At 38.2% G+C, this 27,415-nt stretch overlaps 2 protein-coding genes across 13 annotated transcripts in view; both read left to right on the top strand.

The window, feature by feature from the left end:
• LOC134820324 (kinesin-like protein KIF2A) overlaps positions 1 to 10,668 on the top strand; it is a 104,570-nt gene extending 93,902 nt beyond the window's left edge. For 3 of the 12 annotated variants that reach the window (XM_063830554.1, XM_063830555.1, XM_063830553.1), the window contains 13 exons: positions 481 to 544; positions 3,846 to 3,896; positions 4,383 to 4,460; positions 4,610 to 4,716; positions 5,128 to 5,183; positions 5,821 to 6,490; positions 6,697 to 6,797; positions 6,956 to 7,082; positions 7,428 to 7,538; positions 7,640 to 7,681; positions 8,345 to 8,448; positions 8,793 to 8,868; positions 9,284 to 10,050. In XM_063830554.1, coding sequence (XP_063686624.1) covers positions 481 to 544; positions 3,846 to 3,896; positions 4,383 to 4,460; positions 4,610 to 4,716; positions 5,128 to 5,183; positions 5,821 to 6,490; positions 6,697 to 6,797; positions 6,956 to 7,082; positions 7,428 to 7,538; positions 7,640 to 7,681; positions 8,345 to 8,448; positions 8,793 to 8,868; positions 9,284 to 9,429 — 1,733 coding nt within the window. In that variant the 3' untranslated portion in view covers positions 9,430 to 10,050. Of the gene's footprint in view, positions 1 to 480; positions 545 to 3,845; positions 3,897 to 4,382; positions 4,461 to 4,609; positions 4,717 to 5,127; positions 5,184 to 5,820; positions 6,491 to 6,696; positions 6,798 to 6,955; positions 7,083 to 7,427; positions 7,539 to 7,639; positions 7,682 to 8,344; positions 8,449 to 8,792; positions 8,869 to 9,283 lie in introns of all 12 variants that reach the window. The other 9 variants (XM_063830565.1, XM_063830564.1, XM_063830556.1 and 6 more) reach the window with 8 other exon arrangements.
• The window catches only part of LOC134820326 (ATP-binding cassette sub-family F member 1-like), a 94,772-nt gene continuing 68,449 nt past the window's right edge, over positions 1,093 to 27,415 (top strand). Inside the window, exon 1 of the mRNA XM_063830566.1 lies at positions 1,093 to 1,099. The gene's annotated coding sequence lies outside the window, so the exon portion shown is untranslated. The remainder of the gene's footprint in view (positions 1,100 to 27,415) is intronic.

The raw sequence follows: 27,415 nt of genomic DNA, 5'->3' as shown, positions 1-27,415 counted from the left end.
ATATGATAATTACATAATATGATAATAAGATAATTACATAATATGATAATAAGATAATTACATAATATGATAATATGATAATTACATAATATGATAATAAGATAATTACATAATAATATGATAATAACATGCTACACACGAATGTGTGCTGTCTTTACTGCATGATATCCGCATAATAATTGCAGTTGTAATAATGTTACAGTGCTGTATATTATATAGTTATAATATAGTTGGTAATATTCTTGTAATTGTAGTATTATGAGTTACACGTGATAGTGTCATGATATAACGCATGCGAGACATTAAACTGTGGACACTGTGATACTACAATACTGTATTACTTGTTACAAACAAATCTCATGATTTTAACGTGATCCATTATAAATAACATTCTCGAATGGTTTTAGTTTGATTCAAAAACCAAAATTGAGGCCATCCTTTTTAAGCCCTTAAAATTATTTCAACCGTCTTTCTATTCAGCAAAAAGAAAGTCGCAGTGTGTTAAGGAAATTGACAAGATAAAGAAAAATCGCGAGGAAAGAAGGTATGGTGAAAATTAAAAGTAGCTTATTGAAGTTATTTTGGAGTAATTCTAAGTAATGAGAGGTATTTTCCTTTCTTATTTTATTTTTTTCAAATAAAGAAATGTAAAGTGGATGTAAGAAAAATCAAAAATCAAATCATGTGATCTGATTGGCAGAGCACAGCGCACAGGTAACGAATATTCTACATTGCTACCTAAGATATTTTCATTCTGCAAACTCGAACTTAAAAAGTTTGTTGGTCCTGTAATGTTTGTAGGTCCTGTCATGTTTGTAGGTCCTGTCATGTCTGTAGGTCCTGTCATGTTTGTAGGTCCTGTCATGTTTGTATGTCCTGTAATGTTTGTAGTCCTGTCATGTTTGTAGGTCCTGTCATGTTTGTATGTCCTGTCATGTTTGTAGGTCCTGTAATATCTGTAGGTCCTGTAATGTTTGGTTCTGATTACACAATACCGGTCATTCCTCTGATTAGCTAACTGTTAAAGTGATCTAACTTGTACTAAGTACTACTATACGTTTTCTCACATTCCTAAACACTACTATACAAATAATTTGAGATCATGAATACGGTGTTGTCACATTGAAACGTTGAATAATTCCATTCCTGATAAGAGCCTTTTCCTTGTCGCATCAAACGGGACAATATAAATTTACCCAAGAAAACATTCCAAAATAATCACAACGTTGTCATCCGAGCTTGAGTGAGGCTTCTGTAAAGCTGTAATATCCGGGCTAATCTTACAACCGTGTAATAAGTTGGATAGTCAGTAATCTTACAACTATTCTTCCATTGTTAGGTTTAATTAGATAGGCTACATAAATAACTTACCTTTTGTGCAACTTTCTTTAAAGACATGTTTACGCAATATGTAATGAATTTAGGAATTTAGGAAATACTATTATGACAACATACCAAGCTTGGTTTGGCCAAGCCACTATTGACCTGATATGTAAGGAATTTAGGAATGTACTATTATGACTACATACCAAGCCACTAATTATTGAACAAATGGCATCCTGGAATTATCCTGGTTCTTTACCAGAGTTACAGCACATGGTTAGTACAGGTGCATCACGTGATTACTAGGTTAGAAGGTGGAATCAAGTCATTAGTCATCAAGCCAAATATAAACATAGTTAATCTAGTTCTCTCTCTCTCTCTCTCTGCGGCTTCATCCTCAATTCACAGTATTACTCACTTCATGGCATTCTTTACAGTATCAAGTGGCATGTAGTAGCTAGATATCATAGTGTAGTTGCTAGATATCATAGTGTAGTTGCTAGGTAGTGTATTGTAGCGTAGTGGCGAGATATTATCACCTAGCGACGAGAACTCGTACATTACAGAGTGCAAATGTAAGAAGTGTAGAGTATTATCAGGGACATGTCGTGTAGTGTTAATATCGCACTGTATTACATGTCACAACAATTACCTGATTCCTCTAGGAACAATTTGAACAATTTAAACAATTCGAGTAATCAGTATTACTATTACAATAATTGTTTTGTTTCTACCTAAATATGAGCCTAACTTAATTCTATTCAGGAGGTTCTCTAAAGATGATTTTTAATTCGAAGATTTCAAGAGCCTAAACTGTGTATGATTCGCCTCTCCAAACAAATCTAAAATTACAATAATTATCACTATTAGAAGAAGTTGTCAGTTTAAGTTAAGTTGGATCTATAGAAGATGATAAGAGAAGAGCAGCCCCTGTTATCTTCTGTGTCACGTGGTGTGTCACGTGGTGTGTCACGTGGTGTGTCACGTGGTGTGTCACGTGGTGTGTCACGTGGTGTGTCACGTGGTATAGCACGTGGTGTGTCACGTGGTATATCACGTGGTGTGTCACGTGGTATATCACGTGGTGTGTCACGTGGTATATCACGTGGTGTGTCACGTGGTGTGTCACGTGGTGTGACACGTGGTGTAGCACGTGGTGTGCCACGTGGTGTGTCACGTGGTGTGACACGTGGTGTGTCACGTGGTGTGTCACGTGGTGTAACACGTGGTGTGTTTTAATACCTATTTTAGGCTGAGTGCAGTTGTCAGATACAGTTTTAAAACACTCGCAGAAATAAGAATCACACTTTAAACTTTTAAACCTCCGTAATTTGGGATTCTATGTGTATTTTAATGTTCATTTCACACTACTGAGTTCAAGTATCACTGAATAGTAGAGTTTTAAATATCATTTACTATTTCGGTAAATAACGATGCCTTTACGGTAGTTTTACCTTTCAACTACATTACTGTAATCACTTAATAAGTCAGCTAATCCCTTTAATTTACTTGTAATACAAGCTGTATTACAAGTTGTATGATGTAATTATAACTGGATTCTGAAGGAAACTACTTGTTTTGGGGCCGGTTGGGGTCGGTGGTTACCATGGTTACATTCCAATGGGGGAAATGCATTCCTCCAGTCCGGGCAGTGCGCCTACTAACCATTCATTGAGTGTACATTGTATTTATTTACTGTACACTAAAGTATGTAAGCACTATTTAGTAGGTAATTATTAGACAGATATCTAGTGTACTCTTAAATACCTCCCGTACCTTGTACAGTGAGTCCGGTATGTACAGTTGTCAGGGTCCTGAACAGCAGCCCGGCATTCTTTACATGTAATAGTTGTATATATATATATACAGTATATAGTAATCTAAAATTGGATATTAAGAGAACTGTTGTGACAATCAATGGATATAATTTTTAATAAAATGTCTATTTTTTAGACTTTAAACCATTTGCTCTTACTTATAACTCTCTGCTACTCAAAGATCAATAGCACACGGCTTGATCGAATGTAGTGGTAGTTACAAATGACATTCGATACCTTAAATCTATCTACGGATAGGTCACCACAATGTAGCGTACTAACATTAACTACTACTTCTAGGTTGCTCCTTCGTAAACAAAAATGCTACAAGTTTTAGAATGCTACAAGTTCTACACACTTTATTATAATTTATAGTCCTCACTCACAGTTATAATTGATAGAGTAATTAAGTGTAAGCTCGACTGATATGAGGCAAACAATGTTTTCTAACAACACACCCTCCTTCTTATCTGGAGATCCTATTTGTTCGACTAGATTGTTGGTTAAACTCGCTAAAATACAATAGTGGCTCTCATTAAATTATTTTCTGGTTTTGCTACTGAGAGTTTTTCTACTGAGAGTTTTGCTACTGAGAGTTTTGCTACTGAGAGTTTTGTTACTGAGAGCTTTGCTACTGAGAGTTTTGCTACTGAGAGTTTTGTTACTGAGAGTTTTGCTACTGAGAGTTGCAACAATTGCTTTCAGGCCGAGTATGGCGAAAAAACCTGTACGCAGGAAAAGTAGTGCAAGTCAAGCGTAAGCTGAAGCAAAACAGCAGTTTTGAAAACTTTGATTCTCCTCAATTGAGAATTGTCTTCTCTACTCCTCTTCTCTTTGGATAAACGATTGAGATTAATTGGTTCGATGCCAGCATGTAATGGATCGATTTCTACATTTAACATTTATTTATTAACTTTTATTAATATTAATACTATCAACCGAGTCTGTAGATACTAGAACTGAACCTGCTTATAAAATATTAATAAATTATATATAGGGATATTTATCATATAACTGAACCATCTTCATTAGACTGAAATTCGATACTTTAAATGGACTGCATGAATATACTACCCCGTTTATAATAGCATTAAAGTAGTCACCAGAGCATTACTGATTATTTCTCATCATAACTATCGTAAGTTACACGCGATATTGTAACTATTGTAACTATTGTAAACCTTATCAGGTGTTACTGTAGACACTACACACTACTTTTTAAGAAGAACTCCATATTTTCAGACAGCGTGTAAATCAGAATAATGGAGGCGGTGACATTGACCCTTCAAATCCTAACTGGGAGTTTGCTCAGATGATAGAGTCAGTTTAAATTAATTATTTGATGATTTTTGTCAACTTATTGGTACCCTTGAAGGATTTTTAAGGGTGGATTAAAAAAGTTTTCCCACAAAATCATCATTTAAATGTGACATGCCTTTGTAACGTTACTAACAACACACACAATACAGGGACTACAGACATGAGCTGGATGCTTCACCAGTTTCCTTCGCTAACCAAATAGTCAGAGATCACAGGATTTGTGTCTGTGTCAGGAAACGTCCTATTAACAAGAAAGGTGGGTAGGAAAACCTTAACCTGGTAACCTTGTTGCCTGGTAACCTTGTTGCCTGGTAACCTGTTACCTGGTAACCTTTTTGCCTGCACAAGAGCATTTCTAATTGCACATCCACATTTTTTGTAAACAAACTGATATGTATCCTATCTGCACAGAATGTTGTCTGCACACTAAACACAGTCAACTCATACTCTCTATACTGCTCATTATATGTGGTTATGTGGTTTATCTGTGTTAACCACAATGTCACGTGTTTGGTGTGTATAAAGTTTAAAACTGGATTATGCGAGAACGAAATTAAATTACACTGGAAAAGAGTGCGAATTAAAGAACTTGTTCCAGTAAAGTCTAGACAGTTGCTAAGAAATTTGTTGTATAAATTAGGTGCTAAACATTAAACTGTGTCCACAGAGAAGAAAGCAAAGACAGTTGACGTGGTCACGTTACCATCACTCGAATCCATGACTGTAAGTATCTTATGTAATTTCCTGATTCCTTGTGAGTAATGCAATGCTTTGTAAGGATTTGTTAATATACTGCGATAAGCTATGTGACATTACAAAATGTTGTGGTTTTTCTCTCTTAGCAGATGCTAATTATTGTTGGGTTATAAGTTTCTGCCTAATTGGTTTGGTGCCCAGAATGTTTTGGGATGAGAGCAACCAGTGAACAATGAACCAACGATTAAAGTTAGGTCGATAAAAATGTAATTACTCGAGACGACATTTAAACCGAGATTTAAGAGTGTTATTATTATTTATTCGTTACTTACACTGTTTCATCACAGTGTCAAAAATGAGACAAGCTAAGTAATTTACCGCGCTTTTTGAAAATTATCCAACATTTTGTAACGCGCTTTGCTAAAGTTGTAAACAAAGTTTACTGACTTTTCATCCAGTGTGCAGCGCGCACGACCGTTTTTATCGGTACTGTCGTGAAAATGTTTACTCACTAGGGGCAACGGACGATTACCTTACCAATGCTCTATTTATAAATCTAGGTTCATCAAACTTCGACGGTCAATCTCAGTTGTAAACATAGATCTGAGAAAATGGCTAGTCCCCTTAGCTTAAAAGATCCAATTTAAATAATTTCTCACTTCAGGTTCACGAACCGAAGCTCAAAGTGGATTTGACGAAGTTCTTGGAAAACCACAACTTCCATTTTGACTATACATTTGACGAGAATATTGACAATGCCACAGTCTACAAGTTCACTGCCCAGCCGATTATCAGAACCATATTCGACGGAGGGTTTGCCACCTGCTTCGCGTACGGACAGACAGGATCCGGTAAAACCCACACGATGGGAGGAGATTTCACTGGAAAAGAGCAAGATTTCTCAGCTGGTATCTACGCCATGGCAGCCCGAGATGTGTTCGACTTGTTGAGGAGCACACACTACAGTCAGCTAGATCTGAAAGTGAGCTGCAGCTTCTTTGAGATATACGGTGGTAAGGTGTATGATCTGTTAGCAAAACGAGCAAAGAGGCGTGTACTGGAGGACGGTAAAAGTGTTGTCAATGTGGTGGATCTGAAGGAGACTCCAGTCCTCTCTGTCAACAGTGTTCTGAACGCTATCAAGGACGGTAGTGCTGTCAGGACCTCCGGACAGACCAGCGCCAACGCACATTCTTCAAGATCTCACGCAGTGTTCCAGATCATTCTGAGGACCACACGAGGGAAGCTCCACGGGAAGTTCTCTCTGATTGATTTAGCGGGAAATGAAAGAGGCGCTGATACGAGTAGTGCTAACCGGGCTACTCGACTGGAAGGTTCGTAGTTTCTCTTATCTTTAGTGTTTCCAGCTACTGTTATCTTCTTATTTTCCTGGTTCAATGCTCTGTATTCTACCACTTTACATCTGTGCAACTGTTCCCTTCACTATGATAACTTGTGCGCTTCTAACTCGCTAATTGCACTAACAACCACTACAGCACTGGTTATTTCTAACTAATCTACAAACGTGCAAATATCCCAGGAGCTGAGATCAACAAGTCACTGCTAGCGCTGAAAGAATGTATCAGAGCTATGTCCATGAAGGCGATGCACATTCCTTTTAGAGCCAGCAAACTGACCCAGGTACAATAATGTATTCGATAATATTTAATAAGATTGTATTTGATAAATTACTAATGTTGGTGGGGAAATATCTATATATTTCTTCATATAGTGTGATGATACTTGGTAGACATGAGGGATGATATGATGTCATAATTTTTACTTACTTACCAATTCAGGTATTGCGAGATTCCTTCATCGGTGAGAAAGCTCGAACGTGTATGATAGCGACTTGTGCGCCCGGGCAGAATAGTGTTGAGTGCACGCTAAACACTCTCCGATACGCTGACAGGGTCAAAGAGCTGGGTAAGTCGGGAAACTTAGAACATTCTCTTATTTTATTTTGCTAAATGAATGTGAATGTAATCACCGAATTTTCTCAGACACAGTCCACAGAGGTATTGATCAGATATCGAATTTACTCCAACTCTGAACAGATAGCTTATCCCCCATGATTTGATTTGATTTGATTTGAATTTTTTACAAATAGTACACATACAATACAGCAATGAGAATGGAAATATTCGACATCATTAGGCATTATATCGGGTGAAAGTTGTAGACCATATTCATTATATTACCTAGTAACCAACTCTATTGTAACTATGGTAACTAGTGGTGTAACTAACTAACCAACTCTACTGCTACCAGGACCTGGATCCAAACCGGGTAAACCAGCCCCACCACTACCTGACATAGAAAACAACGACAACGACCTGGCCTACATGCACCAGAGTCTGAGAAGTCAAGGTATAAACTGTGGTGAGTTGTGGGAGAGAGTGTGAGGGTGAATTTAGTGACGCTCAAATTGTTAATCAATAATTGTTTAATGTTAATAATGAATATTGTTTCCTTTATAAAAGGTACCGTCAATAATAATTTCCTGTCCCCCTCTAACCCGTCCTGTGAGTACAAGCTTTAATGACTCTACAAAATCTACACACTCCATAATCTACACACTCTACACACTCTACAAAATGTAATAAATATCTCTCACAATCCACCGGTTGTAGTGAGTTCTCTCCCGCTCAATGACTTTTGGGATCCTTTCAGTTGTATCAGAAGACCTTCATAAGTCTAATGATATTAACTGAAGGCCTTTGAAAACCATCATTACCTTCTCTAAATTTCGCTACATTTCACTAAATTTCACTAAATTTCACTAAATTTCACTACAGATTTCACTACAGATTTCACAACTCAAGTTTCTTCGGTGTTTCCTTTCCTTGGGATCCTGCTTCAAAAACTATCCGAAACTTTTGATCCAGCTCTTTACAATAACTGTCTCCAGAAATTGGTGTAATTTAATGAGTTCAATATAAAGCTCTCCTGTGATAGCTCAACACCACAGTTCCGTGTATCTATTTGTTACGGTTTTAATATTATCACACGGCACACTTTAGTATGGAATTTACATTGTTATTCAAATACCCAATTTATCCATATTAAATTTTCATCATCACGTGATGCCCATATAAGGAGTGTATACTACACGTGATGCCCATATAAGGAGTGTATACTCCTCCTTATCTCATGAACTAGTTTATATAATAAATAATGAATTACAGGTGAGGAGGAAGAGGACCCCGAGATGTACAACTTTCACCAAGCAGTGGACATGTTGCAGGAGGCTCAGGACATGTTGGTTGACGAGCATCAGCAGTGCATATCAGTAAGTGTGTTGACGTGACGTCACTTGTTGTCGTGACGTCATTTGTTGTAGTGACGTCACTTGTTGTCGTGACGTCACTTGTTGTAGTGACGTCACTTGTTGTAGTGACGTCATTTGTTAGCGTGACGTCACTTGTTGACGTGACGTCATTTGTTGACGTGACGTCACTTGTCGACGTGACGTCACTTGTTGACGTGACGTCACTTGTTGACGTGACGTCACTTGTTGACGTGACGTCACTTGTTGACGTGACGTCACTTGTTGTGTTTTTTAGATATGACAAGGCTCTAGAATTCCCGCTCGTTTTACAATTTTAGTAACTTATTAATGACAACCAACTGCAGGAAAATAAAGAGTATCTGAAGCAGGAGGAGCAGATCTTACAACGAGTAGATCAAGATGTAGACTATGACATTGAAGGTAATTATCACTTTCACTTTCCTTTCTTTGTTTTACAGTTAGGGTAAAAATGATAGGCCCACAGTGAAATTAGAACTGGAATGAGTTAGTTCGAGCAATTTTGAGCTTCTGATTGGAGGACGGCAACTCAAACTATACTGTACTTTATAATTGTTGTTCACATTGAACTTAAGTGTCTAAATTCCAAGTATACGATCCCCTGAATCCTGCATTGTTAACATTTTAAAACTGAACCCTGTGTCGTCATCCGAACTTTAAAACACTCTTTTAAAAGCAGTATTTTTATCGAATACCAAACTTGGTATCGTCTTATCATGCAACAGAATGCATTTTTCATATCAATAACCTCCTCCACCCCAATAACACCTCCTTAATAACACCCTAACGTCCTTCTTAACTCCCTTACACCCCCCAGATTACGCAAGGGCCCTGGACGTCATTCTCCAAAGAAAGATAAACCGTCTGAAGACAATGCAGGATAAGCTGAACAAGGTGCGAAGTACTCTCAACAAGGAAGAGGAAGTCAGCAAAACCCTCCGCAGACCCGCCAAGAAGCGCTAGTTGATAAACTAATCAATTAATTAATTAATTAATTGCTCAAAGAACAACTAAAATATTAGCCTCGGTTTAACTTTAGAGGTCCACTTTATCAAAGTAAGAGACAGTAGCTTATGTACAAGTCGCTGGCTGACTGATTGGTGGTATGCAGCTTCAGGAGTAGGATAAGCAATAAGTTGTCCTCATGATGATTTGTCTCACGTCGCGATACTTCGTTGCTATTCGCGCGAAGTGGCCGTGTGCGCACTTGTGCGCGGCAGGCCCACACCGTGAGACAAATGATGCTCGCTTACATTTCTAGATCGTCCTCTAGAACGAACCCTGAAGTCGATTAGAATTCTGTGAACTAAATATATTATATTGCATTGGTTACTTAAATGTGTTGCAATGTTTTTCTTTTTTTCTTAATTTACAAAATTGTACCGTTACCGTTACATCGCCCGTTAAAATTTAGACTATGACTATGAGCTTTCAATGAGCCCAATCTGTATATATTTGGGTTACAATATATTAAATTCATTTTCTAAAAGTAGTTAACCGGTCCTGAACTCCAGTTACCACATATCATTATGATGGTAACTTTATTTAGAGTATTTCTCTCAATTCTTTGTGTTATTATCCTAGACCGGTGGGTTTCACACTTAAAAGCGAAGACTTTTTACAGACTGTGTTGATAGGATGATAATTAATCACTCTACACTCGATTGTCACGTGACTTTTTAACCAGTTCTATAGTTGGCCCTGAACGACTATTCGAAACCCTAACCCTCTTATCTGATCCCAACCCTAACCCTAACCCAATCCCTAACAAAAGCATATGCTGAAACCCTAACCCTAATGAGAAATTCGACCAACTTCCTTATATGGTCATATCACGTGATCGAGACACTTTTTCGCCAATATCTCGTCGGGGGAGCATTTTATCCCTATGACTTGGGGGTGATTTGGAATCAGCGTCCGAAAACACATCGATTTCAGTTGGTTTCAACTGTCGGGGGCCCTTTTAGAAAAATCTCGAAGATCGACTGTAGAGTGATTTAGCACGCTCGGCGCGGTGTTGATAAGAGTTATTGAGAATTTCCGGTTCTACCACACCTTCAAAAGTTACTTATCTTTAACGTTTATACTTGTCAAGATTTATGAACGTTCATTAATTAATATATTTATATTTGCAACCGAATTTCGTATAATTAGTATTATTTTGCTGATGAAAATTGTCACTTTATTTATATTAGTTTCACGAAATGTATGCCTCATTATTTTAACCCTTTATAGTTCTACTTATAGAATTAAAAATTTTGTAAATTGGGAGATAAGGCTCGGCTGCACTTTATAACCTTTACGGCACATTACCTTTATTCTCAGTAACTAACAGGAATTCATTCTTTAATTTATAACTGAGGTTTTAGTAAGGGGGTTCAGTAACTGTTTTAGTAAGTGAAGTTCACGTAATATGTGAACGACCCCTAACGACCCCTAATAGTATTGCTTTAAAAATGAACTGTTGACGCTGAGCTTACAATTTATGTTAACCGGGTTCCATCAGGTGTATGGTATGAGGTATACTAAACCTATTTCGGTTAAAAGTGGTTCGTTTCATTCTGCCGCCATCATCATATTCATTGTAATACTATTTCCAGTAAAATAATACACATACTACGACTAGACTATACAATAAAACGGTTGGTCCAACTACCTGCGGATCCTACTGTATCTGTCGAAGAACAACTCCTTATATGGGCATCACGTGATGAAGAACAACTCCTGGCTGGTATATTTTATACTTGTGGGTTTGTTCGCTCAGAGTTCAGCGTGTTAAGTGGACTAAGCGTTTGTTTTGCGCCTCCGATCTCAAAGTAAACCGTCATATCTCTTTATTCCAAGGAACCTGACTTGTTTACTGAATAAAGCATGACGTGTGATGTCGTCACACTCCTTATATGGGCATCACGTGATGTCGACAACATGGGCACCGTTCTTCATTAACTATTCACTAACTTTAACTGGAATAATTATTCACAATACTTATCCGTAATTATGCCTCGAGTATTTAATAACACCAAGTTAAGTTTCGGGGGAACCCTTGCACGGACCGGCTCTTCCAACAAAAGTAGCAGACATCAACTAGACATACCCCGACTCCGACCAGACATCAACCACAACTAAGTGTATTATCCCTTAGTGTCTGACCTAGGCATTACAACCAGGCTGAACGGTCCAGGGTCGATTGAGACTACTACTTGTTATCAATAAGCCTAGCACGGCGTATCTAATCGTTCGACTAGTCGTTAATAAATTATCAAACTTCCACGTAATTTACCATGAGTTAGCGTGAGCATTGAGTACTAGTTACTAAGTATTTACTGCATGATGAGATAGCCGAGAAGCTGCAAGGGGGGGGGGGGGGGGGGGGGTTGACGGCGAGTTATGCTTTGTCAAAGTGGATGCTTTTTAAAATGAAACCGAAAGTCTTTAAACTGCGCATTGTGTTGGTTTTATGTATAAGTATCGAGTCGCATGACTTGTGACGAAATACCCAATTAGAGTTAGTACATGCCAAACACAAGGATATCTCGTGTCACAGATCATATGCACCTGTTGCAGCCAGTCGCAGACCTTGGTCGCTATAATTGAGCTCTAAGTGACGTTAAGTGACCGGTGAGCCACACTTCTTGACAAATTTTGTTTAGAATAACGACCCAATCATAAGGTAAAAAGTGTAAGCTGTATTTTAAGGGCTAATCTCAGTCCATCTAAGTCGTAAGTTTGGAGGAATAATACGGCTAATTTTGCGATTCTTTAAAGTCTTGAACCAAAATACCCTGCTGCGCCGTCAACTGATATATGTGAACGACCCCTAATAGTATTGCTTTAAAAATGAACTGTTGACTCTGAGCTTACAATTTATGTTAACCGGGTTCCATCAGGTGTATGGTATGAGGTATACTAAACCTATTTCGGTTAAAAGTGGTTCGTTTCATTCTGCCGCCATCATCATTGTAATACCATTTCCAGTGAAATGATACACATAATACGACTAGACTATACAATAAAACGGTTGGTCCAACTACCTGCGGATCCTACTGTATCTGTCGAAGAACAACTCCTTATATGGGCATCACGTGATGAAGAACAACTCCTGGCTGGTATATTTTATACTTGTGGGTTTGTTCGCTCAGAGTTCAGCGTGTTAAGTGTACTAAGCGTTTGTCTCAAAGTAAACCGTCATATCTCTTTATTCCAAGGAACCTAACTTGTTTACTGAATAAAGCATGACGTGTGATGTCGTCACACTCCTTATATGGGCATCACGTGATGTCGACAACATGGGCACCGTTCTTCATTAACTATTCACTAACTTTAACTGGAATAATTATTCACAATACTTATCCGTAATTATGCCTCAAGTATTTAATAACACCAAGTTAAGTTTCGGGGGAACCCTTGCACGGACCGGCTCTTCCAACAAAAGTAGCAGACATCAACTAGACATACCCCGACTCCGACCAGACATCAACCACAACTAAGTGTATTATCCCTTAGTGTTTGACCTAGCCATTACAACCAGGCTGAATGGTCCAGGGTCGATTGAGACTACTACTTGTTATCAATAAGCCTAGCACGGCGTATCTAATCGTTCGACTAGTCGTTAATAAATTATCAAACTTCCACGTAATTTACCATGAGTTAGCGTGAGCATTGAGTACTAGTTACTAAGTATTTACTGCATGATGAGATAGCCGAGAAGCTGCAAGGGGGGGGGGGGGGGGGGGGGGTTGACGGCGAGTTATGCTTTGTCAAAGTGGATGCTTTTTAAAATGAAACCGAAAGTCTTTAAACTGCGCATTGTGTTGGTTTTATGTATAAGTATCGAGTCGCATGACTTGTGACGAAATACCCAATTAGAGTTAGTACATGCCAAACACAAGGATATCTCGTGTCACAGATCATATGCACCTGTTGCAGCCAGTCGCAGACCTTGGTCGCTATAATTGAGCTCTAAGTGACGTTAAGTGACCGGTGAGCCACACTTCTTGACAAATTTTGTTTAGAATAACGACCCAATCATAAGGTAAAAAGTGTAAGCTGTATTTTAAGGGCTAATCTCAGTCCATCTAAGTCGTAAGTTTGGAGGAATAATACGGCTAATTTTGCGATTCTTTAAAGTCTTGAACCAAAATACCCTGCTGCGCCGTCAACTGATATATGTGAACGACCCCTAATAGTATTGCTTTAAAAATGAACTGTTGACTCTGAGCTTACAATTTATGTTAACCGGGTTCCATCAGGTGTATGGTATGAGGTATACTAAACCTATTTCGGTTAAAAGTGGTTCGTTTCATTCTGCCGCCATCATCATTGTAATACCATTTCCAGTGAAATGATACACATAATACGACTAGACTATACAATAAAACGGTTGGTCCAACTACCTGCGGATCCTACTGTATCTGTCGAAGAACAACTCCTTATATGGGCATCACGTGATGAAGAACAACTCCTGGCTGGTATATTTTATACTTGTGGGTTTGTTCGCTCAGAGTTCAGCGTGTTAAGTGGACTAAGCGCTTCCAATCTCAAAGTAAACCGTCATATCTCTTTATTCCAAGGAACCAAACTTGTTTACTGAATAAAGCATGACGTGTGATGTCGTCACACTCCTTATATGGGCATCACGTGATGTCGACAACATGGGCACCGTTCTTCATTAACTATTCACTAACTTTAACTGGAATAATTATTCACAATACTTATCCGTAATTATGCCTCAAGTATTTAATAACACCAAGTTAAGTTTCGGGGGAACCCTTGCACGGACCGGCTCTTCCAACAAAAGTAGCAGACATCAACTAGACATACCCCGACTCCGACCAGACATCAACCACAACTAAGTGTATTATCCCTTAGTGTTTGACCTAGCCATTACAACCAGGCTGAATGGTCCAGGGTCGATTGAGACTACTACTTGTTATCAATAAGCCTAGCACGGCGTATCTAATCGTTCGACTAGTCGTTAATAAATTATCAAACTTCCACGTAATTTACCATGAGTTAGCGTGAGCATTGAGTACTAGTTACTAAGTATTTACTGCATGATGAGATAGCCGAGAAGCTGCAAGGGGGGGGGGGGGGGGGGGGGGTTGACGGCGAGTTATGCTTTGTCAAAGTGGATGCTTTTTAAAATGAAACCGAAAGTCTTTAAACTGCGCATTGTGTTGGTTTTATGTATAAGTATCGAGTCGCATGACTTGTGACGAAATACCCAATTAGAGTTAGTACATGCCAAACACAAGGATATCTCGTGTCACAGATCATATGCACCTGTTGCAGCCAGTCGCAGACCTTGGTCGCTATAATTGAGCTCTAAGTGACGTTAAGTGACCGGTGAGCCACACTTCTTGACAAATTTTGTTTAGAATAACGACCCAATCATAAGGTAAAAAGTGTAAGCTGTATTTTAAGGGCTAATCTCAGTCCATCTAAGTCGTAAGTTTGGAGGAATAATACGGCTAATTTTGCGATTCTTTAAAGTCTTGAACCAAAATACCCTGCTGCGCCGTCAACTGATATATGTGAACGACCCCTAATAGTATTGCTTTAAAAATGAACTGTTGACTCTGAGCTTACAATTTATGTTAACCGGGTTCCATCAGGTGTATGGTATGAGGTATACTAAACCTATTTCGGTTAAAAGTGGTTCGTTTCATTCTGCCGCCATCATCATTGTAATACCATTTCCAGTGAAATGATACACATAATACGACTAGACTATACAATAAAACGGTTGGTCCAACTACCTGCGGATCCTACTGTATCTGTCGAAGAACAACTCCTTATATGGGCATCACGTGATGAAGAACAACTCCTGGCTGGTATATTTTATACTTGTGGGTTTGTTCGCTCAGAGTTCAGCGTGTTAAGTGGACTAAGCGTAATCTCAAAGTAAACCGTCATATCTCTTTATTCCAAGGAACCAAACTTGTTTACTGAATAAAGCATGACGTGTGATGTCGTCACACTCCTTATATGGGCATCACGTGATGTCGACAACATGGGCACCGTTCTTCATTAACTATTCACTAACTTTAACTGGAATAATTATTCACAATACTTATCCGTAATTATGCCTCAAGTATTTAATAACACCAAGTTAAGTTTCGGGGGAACCCTTGCACGGACCGGCTCTTCCAACAAAAGTAGCAGACATCAACTAGACATACCCCGACTCCGACCAGACATCAACCACAACTAAGTGTATTATCCCTTAGTGTTTGACCTAGCCATTACAACCAGGCTGAATGGTCCAGGGTCGATTGAGACTACTACTTGTTATCAATAAGCCTAGCACGGCGTATCTAATCGTTCGACTAGTCGTTAATAAATTATCAAACTTCCACGTAATTTACCATGAGTTAGCGTGAGCATTGAGTACTAGTTACTAAGTATTTACTGCATGATGAGATAGCCGAGAAGCTGCAAGGGGGGGGGGGGGGGGGGGGTTGACGGCGAGTTATGCTTTGTCAAAGTGGATGCTTTTTAAAATGAAACCGAAAGTCTTTAAACTGCGCATTGTGTTGGTTTTATGTATAAGTATCGAGTCGCATGACTTGTGACGAAATACCCAATTAGAGTTAGTACATGCCAAACACAAGGATATCTCGTGTCACAGATCATATGCACCTGTTGCAGCCAGTCGCAGACCTTGGTCGCTATAATTGAGCTCTAAGTGACGTTAAGTGACCGGTGAGCCACACTTCTTGACAAATTTTGTTTAGAATAACGACCCAATCATAAGGTAAAAAGTGTAAGCTGTATTTTAAGGGCTAATCTCAGTCCATCTAAGTCGTAAGTTTGGAGGAATAATACGGCTAATTTTGCGATTCTTTAAAGTCTTGAACCAAAATACCCTGCTGCGCCGTCAACTGATATATGTGAACGACCCCTAATAGTATTGCTTTAAAAATGAACTGTTGACTCTGAGCTTACAATTTATGTTAACCGGGTTCCATCAGGTGTATGGTATGAGGTATACTAAACCTATTTCGGTTAAAAGTGGTTCGTTTCATTCTGCCGCCATCATCATTGTAATACCATTTCCAGTGAAATGATACACATAATACGACTAGACTATACAATAAAACGGTTGGTCCAACTACCTGCGGATCCTACTGTATCTGTCGAAGAACAACTCCTTATATGGGCATCACGTGATGAAGAACAACTCCTGGCTGGTATATTTTATACTTGTGGGTTTGTTCGCTCAGAGTTCAGCGTGTTAAGTGGACTAAGCGTAATCTCAAAGTAAACCGTCATATCTCTTTATTCCAAGGAACCAAACTTGTTTACTGAATAAAGCATGACGTGTGATGTCGTCACACTCCTTATATGGGCATCACGTGATGTCGACAACATGGGCACCGTTCTTCATTAACTATTCACTAACTTTAACTGGAATAATTATTCACAATACTTATCCGTAATTATGCCTCGAGTATTTAATAACACCAAGTTAAGTTTCGGGGGAACCCTTGCACGGACCGGCTCTTCCAACAAAAGTAGCAGACATCAACTAGACATACCCCGACTCCGACCAGACATCAACCACAACTAAGTGTATTATCCCTTAGTGTTTGACCTAGCCATTACAACCAGGCTGAATGGTCCAGGGTCGATTGAGACTACTACTTGTTATCAATAAGCCTAGCACGGCGTATCTAATCGTTCGACTAGTCGTTAATAAATTATCAAACTTCCACGTAATTTACCATGAGTTAGCGTGAGCAGTGAGTACTAGTTACTAAGTAGTTACTGCAGGTGCCTTAGCCCGGAAACTTTCTATAATGCGAAGGATTTCTTAACTGCATATTTCCATGAGATAAACGGCGTTTATTCTGTAATACTGTCGCCGGAGATATATTATATATATAATATGATCGTCTTCATAATCGTATATCCTACACGTTTTAATGGAGCTGCTCAAGACCAGGGGGAGTTAATTCGGTCATCTGTTGAATTAAATAAGTGTTTTATAAGTTAAATAAGTGTTTTGTAAGTTAAATAAGTGCTCAGGGATAGTTAATTCTGTTGAATTAAATAAGTTTCGTTATTTTAGGACGTGATGTAAAGTGTGGTGATGTCATCGTCAGGAGTAAAACGTATTATAATATTAGTATGTATACTTAGTAATATGTTATACCTTGTTAACTACTTATAATACCATTACGTAGGATACCATTACTCAAGTTTAGTTTTGTGATTTTTTATTTCCATTTTGAGCATCTTAGCAGGACCCTTTACACTTAAATTACTGAAGAGTCTTTCGGATGAACCCTAAAATTAAATTATCTTATCCCGAAATACGATATAATCCTCCTCCCGCCATTCTCTCATCTCTGCTGCTCTCAAATCCATACCTGATTACATACCTGATTACATACCTGATTACATACCTGATTACATGGCTCTTACTAATTCGCTCGCCCAAAAATTATCACGTGACTTAAGCCGAACAACGGTTTAACACAAAACATGGCATGGGGGGTGATTCGGAATCAGCGTCCAAAAATACGCCTTTTCACAAAAATTTTCTTAAGATTTGGGCGAGCGATTTAGTGGGAGCGTGATTACATACCTGACTACATACATGATTACATACCTGATTACATACCTGACTACATACCTGACTACATACCTGATTACTTGAAACTTAAGTCACATTTCTCACTTCAAAGGACCCAAAACTCTGCGGTCGGTAAGACTAAGAGGACTCTCTACTGAGGTGAAACTGAAAGTTTTTATATGGTTACTATGGTTACTGCTTTCTCTCTAGTCAGCGTACTTGTAGTTGTTATCTTTGGAAAATAAATTAGTGCTACTTCGACTCAAAGATTCAGTCATCATTATACCTTTTTGGTGCTTATTACTAGATTAGATTAAAAATCAGATTTAGGTTAAATTAGTACGGATTTCATTACATAATACATTTCAATTTGAAACCATTTTAATTCTAAAAAGGGTTAGACAACATTTACCCGACAATGTTACTCAGTAACTGTTACTTAGTAACTGTTACTTAGTAATAGTTACTGTTCCTGAAATACTTGGTCACCAGCCTAAATGACGTTTATAAGCCTACAAAATAACGTCATCTACTTATACAGAGTAGTAACTAAGTAACTCATTAAATTGTACCGTTTAGTTCTGCTATCTCTCGTTTAGGATACGAGCTAGACGCTAAATAGTCCGATATATCTCCCTAACAGTGAGTAACAGTGAGTAACAGTGACTAACAAGAGTATTATACCCAACATTGACCGGCAAACTGATAGCTACTTCAAAAGCAATGAAACTACGATCTTCTAGCCGGAGCCATCATATTGTGACATAAATCTAAAAGATAGTATGGTTAGTTTCTAAATATAAACTGAAACTCTGAAAAGGAAACTGCTGTGAAATATGTAAGTCTCCCTAACATTGAGTAACAGTTTGTCCTGCTTAGTGCTCACTGGCTCAGTAGTCAACAATGATCTGCACCTCATACCTGTCCACATACCTGGTATATGTCACTAGTAGTGTGTAACTTACTTGATACAGTATGTTGTTTGTTGAAATGAAGTATTGAAGTGAATGTGAAATTCAGATGCCAACATTATTCACAACCACATTGTACTTGAAGTACTGGCACTACGAGTACGAACACTAATAGGTACTACGGGTGGAAGATGAATAATTGAAATTCCAACAGCATCTTGTTCCCTTCATTGTGCTGATTCCGGGAAGCATTCTGTTTACTCTCTCAACATTCTGTAGAATGAGATATCGTTCATTTAAAATTGGGTAATTATAGGCCTCTCAAGGATTGTAGCCCAATTAAGAGCTGATCAATTGAAGCTACTTAGTATAGTGTATCGCGTGTAATTGGATCCAATTATAGGAGCTTATAGGTGTTCAACACTAGTGATAGAGTCAGATCGGAACCAATAATGACCTGGAACTTGTTTCAATATCCCACATTGTTCATTAGTTGTTCCGGCCGAGTTCAATTGTATTGGTACACACGTTAGTTAAGTGTTATCGTACTCGATTACCTCCTTACCTCTGTGTATGAGGCTCCCTTTGAGAGAGTTGAAACTATTACTAACTAGACTGGCACTGTAATCTGTATACAGTTGCGTTGAAAGTTTGATACATTCCGTACTTCACACACAGGTATTAGTGGCAGTTACTAATCGGCTTCACTGCTATGTCACGGTTGACATTGCTTTCGTCGCCATTTGCTATTTCGATGTGAGTTTCTAAGTTGACCTGTCAAAACTTTATTCCATCCTTCCGGAAGGGGGGTCACTGACCAATACTACTACTCGTAGTAGATGTGTTTGGATTACTGTAAACCATACCTGTTCTAAGTTCTTACATTGCTCATTTCTTTTTTTTAATGTCTCTTTCGTATCTAGGAATGTCAGAGGTCATCTTCCACGGTTTCCCTGCTGTAATTACCAACTTAGAACAAAGCAAATTGCCCGGTTAGACACTGCCGTGCAATTTCCAGCGTTAATCTAGCTGGACTCTTAGTCGAGACAGACGGGTAGAGGTTTCTGGAAGAGTGGGACGCTGCTTCCAAGAGTTCCAGGAATGTTCTTGCCAATAGAAAGAAGCCACCACATACCAAAACCAGCCATGTCTAGCTATGCCTGGTGTATAGAGGTTCTACTGTATCCATTTAGTCTCTTCTCGGATCTTATTCGTCTGTCAGAACTGTTGTTGAGTTTAAAGAGTGCTGGAAATGTCCGGTACAGGATACAGGATAGTCGCCATGTTTAATCGTAGTATAAATTGGTCGTTGTGCCCCTCCCTCCCCCCTGGCCCCTTCGGCCTCCATCTATCAACTAATACTCGAAATAATGTGAAAGTGAACATCAACATGAGAACTTATTTACCCTTTAGGGAAGATTCATTGCTACAAACACTATGTGTGCATGTTTACTGCCTGTAACTGCCTGGAATTCAAACAAAAATTGGGCTAGTTGAAATCCAGCCCAATTCTGTCGAAGTTATATTTATATACTGTTTGTTGACGTTGTTTCGGTTATGTCAGTTTACAAATTAAATAAAAATGACCGTCTATTTGCCACATTTTTTTCACATTTCACAATAGTTTCTATGATCTATCAGTCACCTGCAAAAATTATAAATTTAAGTTGCAATAACTCAATTAGAACACGTAAGACTCACGTTAGTGTTAATTGGAAGACTTCCAATGAAAATACCAGTGAAAAAGAATTAACAATTAACTAATACCATTACAATTAACAGCACGCGTTTTCGGGTCGGCGTAGAATAAAGCCTCAGTTCTATGGGTTGCCTTGACAACGTGTAGCATGGGTTGCCCAATTCCCGCGATATTGTTTCAGACCATTTAAGGACATTAATCTGCACGATAACCCAGTGTGTTGCCACTTCTGTAGGTTGAGCCATGTTCCTGGCCTCACTTTAGACCTTTTAATGACGGTCTGACAGAATCTCATTTTCTTTCTAAGTTAGAAACCTTATAAAAACACCTGCCAAATATTTTACATGTTTCCCTTTTGACCAAGAGAGTCCCCCACAATTCCGACTACTTGCACACTAGCTGTGTAATTTGTAGGTATTTGTGGTGTGATAACGTTAACACTGCTAACTTTACAGCCAACCATTACTGAGTTGCTATTAGTATGGCTGCAAGTTCCTCTCATCTTGCTGGAACTCAACTTATCTCACTTAAATATCCGTTATCTGCCTAGTCATCCCCTGTTTTTTTGTAGTCTGATGTCTTTATTCCGGCGTGGTTAGCAGTTACTTACCATTTAACGATATAATCGTATCCTCTCATATCCGGGCAATGCAGTTGTGGTCGGTACTTATTAAACAATTGTATCGTTTTTATCGGTTATTGAACAATTGTATCGGTTATTGAACAATTGTATCGTTTTTATCGGTTATTGAACAATTGGATCGTTTTTTCCATCTTTATTGTCTCATTACTATTAGAAACTTTAGTATAGATTTCCAGCAGTCTGAAATCGTGGTTTGATATCTGGACAACACTTTAATATGGTCAAGGTTAGTTTACAATCTGTATTTAATAACAATTTAACTTAACTAATTACTTATAATAATTACGGCAGCTGATTTTGTAATATCTTCTAGAACTACGAAATCACGGTGCTTTTTTGCAGTTATTCATTGAAAACTTAGACAAGAAGTCCGATGAAAATTCGTTACAATTACTTATTAATTATCAGAATTAGGAATAAATGTATCCATCTTCACTTTCTTTTTTAAAAAATGTTATCGTGTAGGGTGTACATGGCAAACAGGAGCCAGGTTAGATGGAATCGAGATTACATAATCGCTTCATCATTTAACTGACATTATACATGCATTAGATTTCAACTGAATATAAGTACGGTTTTTACCGTTTTAAAATTCCAGCCTGTAGCTGTTTCATCCAAACTAGTGGTATTTATGGTAATTTATAGTGGTAACTATGGTAATTAGTGGTAACTATAATGATAATTAGTGGTAACTATGGTAATTATTTGTGACTATGGTAACTGTTTCAGCCTAACTACACCTACCGGTGCACCTCATGTGGTAAAATGTGGTTTTCGAACAGCAAGTGGAGCACCAAACTAGTGAGTTTATAAAGGAGCACCCAAACTAATCTTACTTAGAGTTAGAGTTCGATAATCTTACTTTATAGAGTTATACAGTAAAAGAACTGCCAAATTCGATTTAAAGTCTACCGCTATTTTAGTTATCTCAAAAATCGTTTCAAAACTCATTTATTCGCAAATAGTGTATATCGTTCTTTTAATACTTGTCTCGTTGTGATTTTGTTTAACTTTAAAGATATTTGAGAGTCAATGAAAAATGAAGAGCAATGTGCTGATCAGTCTAGTGAGTTTACTTTTTCATACGCTACAACCGCCACGTCCATCGTCATTAAACAAATAGAAGCAGATTTGCCGAAACCTGATCACGAGGAGCCGTGTGATCCTGAACTAATCAGCTTTTGTGAACACATAAACACAGTCTACGAAGAAATCGTACACTGGAGAAAGAATTTATTCGAGGTTCCCACATGTGCAGTGGGAAAAAAATTTGTAAAGTTGTTATCCAGTTGGCTCCAGCATTTTAATGCCAAAACAAAGTATAGATGCATCGCATTGAAAACGTTTAATATTCTCCCAGCATTATTGCTCCAGAAACCGTCGGCAAAGAGTAAAAGAGCTGATCACAAACAATTATTGGCGAAAAGATTGGGGTTATGGGAAAATGGGGATATTGTAGAACTACTAAAAATGGGAAAGAACGTCCAAAAAAGGCTGCAAAATAGTTCAAGGAAGAAAACACAAGATTTAGCTCGCTCTTTCGCTAACAAAATGTTTGAGGGTAAAGTTACGGCAGCTGTCAGAATTTTGTGTGATGACAACAATAACGGTGTGCTACCCTTATCGGAAGAAATAATGACGCAGTTAAAAAAGAAACACCCAATACCGACTGGAATCAGAGATGAAACACTTCTATACGGCCCAATAATGAAGCTAGACTCATCATATTTCGACTTAATAGATGGAAATATGATTGGCCGAGCGGCAAAGATGACCAACGGTGCAGCAGGTCCGTCCACCACTGATGCAGATTTCTTTAAGTATCTTCTGCTGCACAAGAGATTCAAAGGAGAGGGGCAAGATTTACGTGATGAGCTAGCCAAATTTGCACGTTCGTTGGCATCTGAATACATCGATCCATCAATCATTGATTCATATGTCAACTGCCGTTTAATACCGCTCAACAAATGCCCGGGTGTTAGACCAATTGGTATTGGCGAAACTGTAAGAAGAATAGTGGGAAAGGCTATCGCTTGGGCACTTAAGATGGATTTTCAGGAAACAGCAGGACCATCACAAGTCTGCACAGGGCTAAAATCTGGTACCGAAGCAGCAGTCCATTTCATTAGACAGCAATTCCAAGTGGAATCAGCTGAAGCGTGTATATTGGTTGATGCGACAAATGCTTTCAATGCTGTTAATCGAATGGTGATGCTGCATAACATCCAGCGGCAATGTCCTGAATTTGCACCAATTGCCATCAATATGTACCGAGCTCCAAGTCGCTTGTTTGTCTGTGGGACTGAAATACCATCGGCAGAAGGCACTACCCAGGGTGACAATCTGGCAATGCCCCTATTTGCACTCGCAACACTTCCAATTTTACAGAAACTTAAAGAGCTAAGGAAAGTTATGCAAGTCTGGCTGGCCGACGACGCGTCATCTGTTGGAACACTGATACATCTCAAAACCTGGTGGGATATGATAGTGGCAGAGGGAATTAAATATGGATATCATGTCAACCCCAGCAAATCATGTTTGATAATAAAACATCCATCGAGCATGGAGAGGGCTATGGAAATATTTGGAGAAAGCGGGATCGAGATAAAAATAACTGGACAGAGACATCTTGGAGCGGTTATTGGGTCACAGGAATATAAACGACTTTACATCAATAATTTAGTTGAAGAATGGACCAAAATGATCAACAAATTATCTGATTTTGGTCAATCCCATCCACAAGCAGCATATGCAGCATTCACTCATGGAGTTAGGCACAAAATGACATACTTCATGAGAACAATTGAAGGTCTAGATCAATACTTGCAACCTCTTGACATGCTTATCGATGAGAAACTCATACCGGCTTTATTTGGATGCCCTATTACACCATTAGAGAGAAGAACGGTTGCGCTACCCGTACGATGTGGGGGACTAGGCATACCAGTTTTATCAAAGTTGGCATCAGAGGAGTATAAAACATCCATGGAAGTGACTACCTTACAAGACATTTTTATAACGTACGAAATGCGACGGTTTTCCCGAAATTTCGCCATATTTTCGGACCGCCAAAATTTCGGTCGTCGTAATAGAATCCGTCGCATTATTTTTAGCTTATTCCAATAATTGTGGCTTCGTCGATTCATTTTGTTCTTGAAAAGTTAGCGATATGATGGTGGGACAAATAAACACAATATTCCATGATGAATTTAATGTCAAGTTATACGTTTTAAATTTACAATAAATTACATTTATGTGCTAACATAAACGTCTTATATAGACTAAGTCAAGATAAACAATCAAATACCAAACTCAATAATTGAAACTGAAAGATTCGAGCCGGACCCCTTAGAGGAAGATGACGAAATCGATTTATAAGTTTCATTTTGTTTCAACATGATTTTACCGATTTTTAGAAAATTTTGAATTTCCTTTGTGTCAGAAAACAAAATGATGAAAAATACCCTTATTTTCTGTGACGTCCGAAATGTGACGGTTTTTGTTCAATTTCGCCATATTTTCGGACCGCCCAAATTTCGGTCGTCGCACATTGGTCCGCCACAAAAATGTCTTGTAAGGTAAGTCCTTAGTAAAAGCCATGGCCGGAATTGAAACGGATATAGATCATGATTCCGAGTCGCTGAAAGAAATTCTAAAAGTGAGGGCAAAAAAGCATGAATTAGAATACACGTTAATCTGCAATGAAAGCAGTGATAGATCTACACGTGCAATTAATCAGGCAAGAGAAAAAGGAAGCTCAAGTTGGTTGACTGTCCTACCTCTTAAGTCTTATCGGTTCACATTGAACAAAGGGGAATTCAGGGATAGTCTACTTCTTCGATATAACAAAGACCTTCCACGATTACCTCAATCCTGTGTTTGTGGGGCCAAAATGGACATCAACCATGCTCTAAACTGTCCAAGAGGAGGCTACATCATCATCCGCCACAACTCAGTTAGGGATTTCATAGCCAAACAACTATCAACTGTTTGCAAAGACGTAGAATGTGAGCCCCACCTACAGACTTTAGACGGGGAGACTTTCTCAACAAGTACCACACTAACAGGAGACAATGCCCACCCTGACGTCCGTGCCAGGGGATTCTATCGTCCGGGACAGAACTCCTATTTCGACATAAAGTTTCTCAATCCCAATTCTGAGTCTTATCTCTCATCATCAACAGAAAAAATATACGAGAGAGCTGAGACTCAGAAGCGGAGGTTATACAACGAGAGAATTCTGAATGTAGAACATGGGAGTTTCTGTCCTCTGGTGTACTCTGTCACGGGTGGCAGCGGGCCAGAAGCGAGAACATTCTTTAGATTATTGTGTGAGAAAATAGCATATAAAACTCAACAAAATTATTCAGATGTTGTAAATTTTTTAAGATGTAAACTTTCATTTATTATCAGGAAGCTGGTTCTCCTGTGTATAAGAGGAACCAGATCTTCTGTCAATTCAGTTGACAAAAGTTGTGAAAGCGACTTTGAATTCGCATGCTTTGTATCAAAGCTTAGCTAATTATGAGTCCTATGGACTCAATTAATTGATGATTCAAATCTGGTCGATATACATTGTTGTAAATTATATTGTTATATATTATTCTATTTGTTTTCCAAAAAAAAAAAAAAACTTTATAGAGTTAGAGTTTAATAATCTTACTTAGAGTTAGAGTTTAGTATTCTTTTTTGAGTTAGATTTGTATGAATTTCAACAGTTTCAAGGTTTTTTTTTTTCACTGTTTTTTTGTTTTTGATAATTGCATATTTGATATTGACAAGATTCAAAAAAGTGATAACGTCTTTGTACATGTACTCTGAAATAGTGTTTAAGACCACGAATTAGCAAAATGTCATGTTCCCATGGTAAGAACAAAATAATACACTTGGAGAAGTCGCCTGTCAGTTGTCACAGCGATGTATTGTATACCTTAGTTCCCAAACATTTGTGTGCCATTATATTGAGCACAATTTATTTGAGCCCGAAAAATTTGGGCAGAAAATTTGAACTCATTTGGGCGACCGAAAATTTGGGCACACAAATTCTTCGAAAAATGAACGATTTTCCACTAAAATTTCAGTTAGATATTTGCCTTAGTTCATTATTATTCCTTATTATTCCAGTCATTTTGCTTTCAATTTTAAGCATTTAGGTGGTAGTCTGAGTTGTTTCACATTATGAAATTTACGATCTGCCCAGTAACTACTAAAAAATACAGTGATGATAAATTGTTAAATTGATACCCGCTTGACAGTGATCCGTGAAGTACACGCTCGTTGGATCAACGAACTTTTTGTATATTTAAAAGGGAGGCCAGATGACATAAGGAAAAGGCTTTGAGAAGTCGGGTATAACTGATGCTTGTAGATCAGACTTTACGGTGGATGATAATCCAGTTGCAGATCTTGTTTAAATCTCTAGCTATCCGTACCTCTAGCCATTTGTTTTATTAGTAGCTGTTAGCTATTCCAGTTATTTCTATTCATTTAAATATATTTAAAATATAAGCCTTTTTACTTGGTCAAGCCATGAATGACAGATTAGAAAACTAAAATTTCAAATATTATTTCACTTGGATATGAAGAAAAAGCCATCTTTCTATAGATTTCAGGGCCACAGGCCAAATGCCAAAAGTTTGGTTAGCAAAAAATTTAGCAGACGGAAAAGATTTATGCAATTAATTTGGTCTGCAAAAACTTTGGGCGAGAGGCCCGCTCAAATTTTTTGTCGCCCAAATTTTTGGAAATTAAGGTATGTGATTACTGAATACTGAACATAATATACATATCGCTCTAAGTAGACTTGACAGTTGACAGAGTGTCATTTGAATCTGTGATACATCGAGACAATCAGACAATGTTTAAATAGAATTTCTGTGTTACTTAAATTGGACAAGCCTGATATGGTGACAGGTAGTGATTAGGGTAAATTGTCATGTGGGATGATAAAATATTATTATTACATAGGTTATGCATCTATATTATATTTTAAGTCTAACTCCAATAGCTCCTTATACTATCTATAAGTAAAACTTTTGTTTTAAAAATTCATTCTTGATTCTTTCAGTAAAAACAAAATCAGCATTGCACATGACGTCACGTAACTTTGAAATGTA

Source organism: Bolinopsis microptera, chromosome 9, assembly GCF_026151205.1.
Source record: "Bolinopsis microptera isolate Bmic1 chromosome 9, MBARI_Bmic_1.0, whole genome shotgun sequence".
Taxonomy (NCBI): Eukaryota; Metazoa; Ctenophora; class Tentaculata; order Lobata; family Bolinopsidae; genus Bolinopsis; species Bolinopsis microptera.
The sequence above is the reverse complement of the archived record's forward strand: the minus strand, read 5'-3'. Positions and strand labels throughout refer to the sequence as shown.